At 42.9% G+C, this 6,197-nt stretch overlaps 1 protein-coding gene across 1 annotated transcript; it reads right to left on the bottom strand.

The window, feature by feature from the left end:
• Nucleotides 1-592: 592 nt before the first annotated feature.
• LOC140842944 (uncharacterized) lies at nucleotides 593-2,512 on the bottom strand. Its single transcript, XM_073211149.1, has 2 exons — nucleotides 2,450-2,512; nucleotides 593-2,353 (listed from the first exon to the last, which is right to left on the bottom strand). The coding sequence occupies exons 1-2, from the start codon at nucleotides 2,510-2,512 to the stop codon at nucleotides 593-595; spliced, it is 1,824 nt and encodes a 607-aa protein (XP_073067250.1).
• Between the last annotated feature and the right edge of the window lie 3,685 nt (nucleotides 2,513-6,197).

Consider the following 6,197-nt stretch of genomic DNA (forward strand, 5'->3'; position numbering starts at 1 on the left):
GACAATGTTCTTCCAGAGAAATTTGAGTACCTCATTTTCAGTTATCTTAGCCAAAGCCTCATTTTCAGTTATCTATAACAACGAGCAAGAACTTTTTCTGAGCTGGGGCCGTGGGAAAAGGTCCCACAATGTCGATCCCCCATTGGTCAAACGGGCAGGCCGCCACAATACTTTTCATTAGTGCAGCTGGTTGATGTTGGAGCTTAGCATGACGTTGGCAGCTGTCGCATGAGATGACGATGGCTAGAGCGTCTTTTAACATAGTGGGCCAGAAACATCCGGCCAAGAGTGCCTTTCGTGCTAGAAAGTAAGATCCCAAGTGATTTCCGCAACAGCCTTCATGAATATCCCTTAGCACATAGTTAGATTGCTTGGGACCCAAGCACTTGAGAAGAGGCCGAGAGGCTGACCTCTTGTAAAGAATTCTGTTGATCGTTATAAACCGAAGGCTCCTTCGCTTCATCCTGTATGCCTTTTTCGGATCTTCGGGGAGCACTCCATCTTTCATGTAATCCAATAACTCGGCGCGCCACTTCATTCCCTACAGGATATTTCTGATCTCCCTCGACGAGGATTTCTGATCTCCCCCACTTCATCCTGTATGCCTTGTTCGCGAGGATTTCTGATCTCCCCCGACGACTCCCACTTCATTCCCCACAGGATATTTCAGCTTTTGATGGTAGGTGGAGCTTACAGCTCGGAAATCGGCCAGGGCAGGTCGGCCAAGTATGCCGTTGTAAGAAGAAGGGGCATCCACCACAGTAAAACATGTCATTTTTGTGATGCCGTGCGGTCCCGTCCCTATGGATAAGGGGAGCATGATTTGTCCAATGGTCTGGACCGCATGTCCTGTAAAGCCAAATAAAGGCGTAGAGATATGATCAAACTCGAAACCTTCCACCTTCATTTGGTCCAGGGTTCTTTTAAAAAGAATATTAACTGAGCTTCCGGTGTCAACAAAGATTCTTGCGACGTCATAGTTGGCGACCGTGAGAGTGACTAATAAGGCGTCGTTATGAGGCGCCGCGACACCTTTCAAATCATTCGGCCCGAAGCCAATGACGGGGTCATCTTTGGGGGCAAGGTCTAACCCCGGACTTTCCAATCTCCGACCATGAGCTTTACGAGCTCTGCCGGAATCTCCGTCGGTGGCTCCGCCCGTTATCATATGGATTATACCTCTGGTCGGATCGTTAGCAATCTGGTCCCGGTTGGGTCGGTTCTCCCGGGGTTGTGGCCTCTGATTTATCCCAGGAGGTCCCCGATCCCTTCTATCATCTCGGTACCTCTCTTCTGATCGGGCTAAGAGGTTCTTCATGTGAGGGTCTCTTTGCATGATCCTTTGGACCTCTTCACCCAACTTTTGGAAATCATTCGTAACGTGACCGTACTCTTGATGGAACTCACAAAACTTATCTGAGGGAGGTAAATGCGGTCCCTTTTCGGCTTGTCTCGGGCGCTCCAGCTTTCTTCTTTCTTCACAAATTTCCATGGCTCTTTCCAAACTCATGGCCAACGGGGCATAAGGGAAAGGTCCAGGACCTCGGCTCCTTTCCTCTGTTCTTTCTGCAGGCCTCTTCTTAGTTGGTTCCACCTTCTCCTTTCCTTTCTCTTTATCACCGGGTCGGATATCTACTCGCCTTTGCCTCTGTGCGTCCTCGAGGTTTACATATTTCTCAGCCCGGCTCAGGAGCTCATCATAACTTTGGGGGGGTTTTTTGACCAAGGAATTGAAAAATTGTCCCCCTCGGAGCCCCTGTGTGAAAGCATTTACCAAGGTTTCCGTTGCCGCCGCTGGGACCTCCAAGGCCGCACTGTTGAATCGCCTAATGAAGTCCCTCAGTGAATCTGCATCTCCTTGTTTCAAACTGAACAAACCCAATGACGTCTTCAAATATCTTTTGCTCGTAGCATACTGGTTCATGAAAAGGGTGCTAAATTCTCGGAAGCTGGTGATGGAATGTGGTGGGAGCAGATCGAACCACCTCTGAGCGGGTCCTACCAGGGTGGTAAGGAAGACCCGGCATTTGACACCGTCTGAGTATCGGTGGAGCAAAGGGGAATTATTAAACCTTCCCAGGTGCTCTTCGGGATCAGTACTTCCATCATAATCCTTAACAGTTGGTTGGCGGAAATTAACGGGGAGGTCCTCATTTAGTATTTCGAGGGAGAGTGGGATTTCCCTATCCTGCAAGGGAGGTCGGCCCCCCATCCGCCTGCCAAGCCTTCTGACTTCCTCCCAGATGGCTTCTATATGCTCAGGTGGAGGAGGAGGAGGAGGAGGAGGTTGTTGTGGCGGCGGTGATGGAGTTTGATTTCGATGGAGGGCCTCATTCACAGATCTATTAATCAACTGGGCCAATTGGTTGAGACTAAGATCAACCAATCCTCTGCCTTGACTCCTTTCAGGACCTCGATTGCCACCTGCAGGGCCTCAGTTGCCACCTACAGGGCCTTGGTTGCCACCTTCGGGACCTCGGTTACCACGTGCAGGGCCTGTTCGTCCCCACATGTCTACGTCTTCTCAGTATTTTCCCACAGACGGTGCCAATTGATGTTACCGAAATCGGTGATGCTAACTGAAAGGTCAGATATTTGCTTGGGGAGCTCGGATAAAACCTTCGGAAGATACCTGGGAGGTCGGACCTTCGCCTGGGAAGCTCGGATCAGATACCTCGAAACCAAGAAACACAAACAAGAGTGTTAGAAGGGGGCCGGAAGGTTGTTCCGACGTAGCCCCTCCGACGCTCAAGTCAGAGAATAGAAGATTGAGAGAGTAATGTGTGTGCTGAGAGAATGTGAAAAGTATGAATGAATGTTAGAGTTAACGAAACCTGGTATTTATAGGTGAACCGCAGAGTCCTAGTTTTGGTAGGTTTAAATCTTCAGAATCTTCGGAAGATTTGATTAGATATTTACCCAGATTTGATTTAGATATCGTGCCAGATTTAATTAGATCTTTAATGGGCTTTACCTTTCTGGGCTTTGATCTCCGTGGGCTACGCGCTTAATATCTGAGTAAGGGCTGTCGTAGGTATGAGCCCACGTGAAGCCAGGACCTTATGGGAGCTCGGCTCGGGAGCTCGGACGAGGATCTCCAATCGTCCCGATATTACCTTCTTGGAGGTCGGCTCGGGAGGTCGGCCAGGGAGGTCGACTTTGGAGCTCGGCTGACCTCTCCGATTGTCGTAACTGCTGATATGGGAGGTCGGCTAGGGATGACCTCTCGGATGACCTCCCGCGGATGACCTCAAGTGCTCCTCTTAGTGCTGGGCTTCCCTTGAGATGGGCTATCGAGAGCAGGCCGAGTCCATCCTCCATCCGGGGGTATCACGATGTTAAAAGTTTTAAATTTTAATTGAAAGTAGTTCTCTATAAATTCATCCGTAAAAATATTTATATTCCTCAAAAATAATTAAACTGACAATTGAAACAATTTCTAATTTTATATAAAAAAAAATTAATTGAATTTTTATTCAAAATTTTACACCAATCATGTATGCCCGACAATATGTTTCAAACCGTTGTTTTCTGATTTTAAGAGCAACTCCAACCCTACGCAGACTTTCCTTCTCCAACCATTTCCTCTGCGCTAATTTGGTGAAGAGCTCTTTATTTTTTTGAAAAAAATTGTTTTTATTTATTATAAATATTTGTATTAAAGATTATAAATATTATTTAAATTATTTAATAATTAGATATTTAAAAATAAAAATTAAAATAAATCAAATAGATGGGTTGAAGAATGTCCACGTTCGTTTCAAAAAATAAAATAAATTTAATAAATCAAATAAAAAATATTCCGAGAATATTCTTTTTTAAAGTAAGATTTAAAGTAGATTAATTGGAGATGAATATTGTATTTGTTGCAGAAATTGCTCTATTTTAAAATTGATTTTTGGGTAGGAGATGACCTAAAGAAAGATTTTCCGCAACCAAACCGCTAGTACAGTCTTAGATCAGTATTTAACGGTTTTGATTACAATCGATTTATTCTTCAAATTTTAAGATTAAAAAATAATGTATAATATGTGTTACAATCAAACTAATTGTTCAACAAATATATTTATAAAATATAAGTGATATTTAGTTTTATTAAATAAGGTTTAAATTTAATTTATATAAATCAAATTGTTTAATTACACGAAAATTTAAGATTTCTCTATACTAAAATATCTTAAACTTTAAGATTAATTTACAATTCTTGTTGTGGTCGGTTTCTTATGTTTAGGTACTAATTCCCGCAAAAAATATTTTGATTTTTTAGAAACGACTCTTTTATAAGTGATGTTGGTCAGGTAAATCGGGTGAGTTGGGTGAGTGATTCATTGAGCTGGGTAGATTTTTCTCGGGCACAATAGAGACTCGAAAGATGATACTCGGGTTATAGAATCTGCTTACTTTAAGCGCAAAAACGTTAGCAGGGCACCGGAAGGTATTCCGACATGGTCACTCTGACGCTCAAATCAATCAAGAATCTTTCACAAAGGAAAATGCAATATAGAGAATGTATATTGAGTACTCGTGCAAAAGATGTTCAGTGAATAAAATACTTAATGATCAAGTAAACTTGGATATTTATAGGAGAAAAGATAATTACGACCTTACTTTAAGTGCTCGGTTGTTACCTACGGCAAGATTGTTGCACATGTCCTACCTCCTAACATTTCCGCTTATGATATCCCATACTACATCTAGTCCAGTCACATCATTCATATGTGCACTGAATGATATGCCAATGATTTCGAAGTATGGCATCCCTTTGTTGACATGGAAATTCACACTTCTACCAAAGTGATCAGGTAGATGGTCGTGGGGTGAGAACAAGGTCATGAACCCTGATCCTCTAATATGCGCTGATCTGATCAGCTTCTTTGGTGTCGCAAACCCATGGATGGTCTATAAAAGAGTGCTCCCATCCATGGGTTGGCACTTTGAATCTCTCAGGGGTGTACAGTGAGGAAACAACCCCAGGGGGTTTCCTTCTGTGTTCAGTCTTCTAACCTCCCTAGCCGGTCGCCTCTTTCAGCGCACATATGAATGATATGTGTTGGCACTTTGAATCTTTAAGGTACTTCTCCGCCCAGGACAACAGATTCTCAAAATCTCGTGACAATTTTTTTACCAGGGATATGAAGAAATCCCCTTCCTGAAGTCCCCGAGTTAAGTCAGTAATTTTGTTCTAGGGGGCACAAGAAGTTACTTCCAGGGTATCTTTGTTGAGTTTGCAAATGTACACCTGTAAGACTCATCCCGACTTTGTTTTATCTCAAACAGGCTGAAAACAGTTTCTTGTACCTGTAAGGACCGTGTATCATATTATCGTAAATCCTGTGTGATTATCGATAATGTATGAAATTTTCATGTGATTATGTATTTGATGTATATCGTGACAATGAAATTGAGAAATGAATATTGAATATGAATTGACGTTGTAAGAGCTCGAGTGGAGAGGCCGGACGCCAATTTAATACAAACATAAATATTTGTACAGAACATGTGGCGCCCGGGCGGTAGAAAATGACCGCCCGAGCGCCAGTGTTGAGAATGTTAGTGCTCGGCCAGAACATGCCGCGCCTGAGCTGTAGTTTTTGACCGCCCGAGCGCGGTGCAATGAAACTCGGGGGCAGAACATCTCGCGCTCGGGCACGAGAATTCTACCGCCCGAGCGCGGAAGCGGTGTGGTGATCAGAACGAGATTCTTCTCTTTATTTCTTCATTTCTTATACGATAGTTCGAGAATTTGATTTTCTTTCTTCCAAATCGACTTCGAAACGCTGTCTAAACGCGAAACAAGTTATATATTTGTGATCGTCGCGTCGAGGGCTTCTGACTGAGGTAACTTTCTTCTAGTTCCAGCAGCTCTAAATATCAAAGTGCTGGAATAACATGTATTTGAAGTTGAATTTCTGATATGTAGTAGAATAACCGACAAGAAACTCATATTCGAAGTCGGAATTGAATTATGATATAATTGTGATTTGATATGAATTTTTGAAGTTTCAAATGATATTTGAAACTCATATTAATGATTTTAGAGTATGTTATTGATTGGAATGAGTATGTTATTGATGTAGATAAAGTGTAATATCAATATCTTCAGGCTACATCAACTGGAAACGAAGAATTGAGGTATGTTGCGACCGGATAACATACGACATGTATCTGTATTATATGATATATGTTGGATTGATTTG

The sequence above is a fragment of the Primulina eburnea genome, chromosome 10 (assembly GCF_022965805.1).
Source record: "Primulina eburnea isolate SZY01 chromosome 10, ASM2296580v1, whole genome shotgun sequence".
Classification (NCBI taxonomy): Eukaryota; Viridiplantae; Streptophyta; class Magnoliopsida; order Lamiales; family Gesneriaceae; genus Primulina; species Primulina eburnea.

What these genes read in the sequence shown, in the direction of transcription:
- LOC140842944 (XM_073211149.1), bottom strand. Translation starts at nt 2,512, where the DNA reads ATGTGGGGACGAACAGGCCCTGCACGTGGTAACCGAGGTCCCGAAGGT. An exon ending in AAGGTGGCAACCAAGGCCCT is followed by an intron (nt 2,354 to 2,449) that starts GTAGGTGGCAAC and finishes CAATTGGCCCAG; the next exon opens with TTGATTAATAGATCTGTGAA.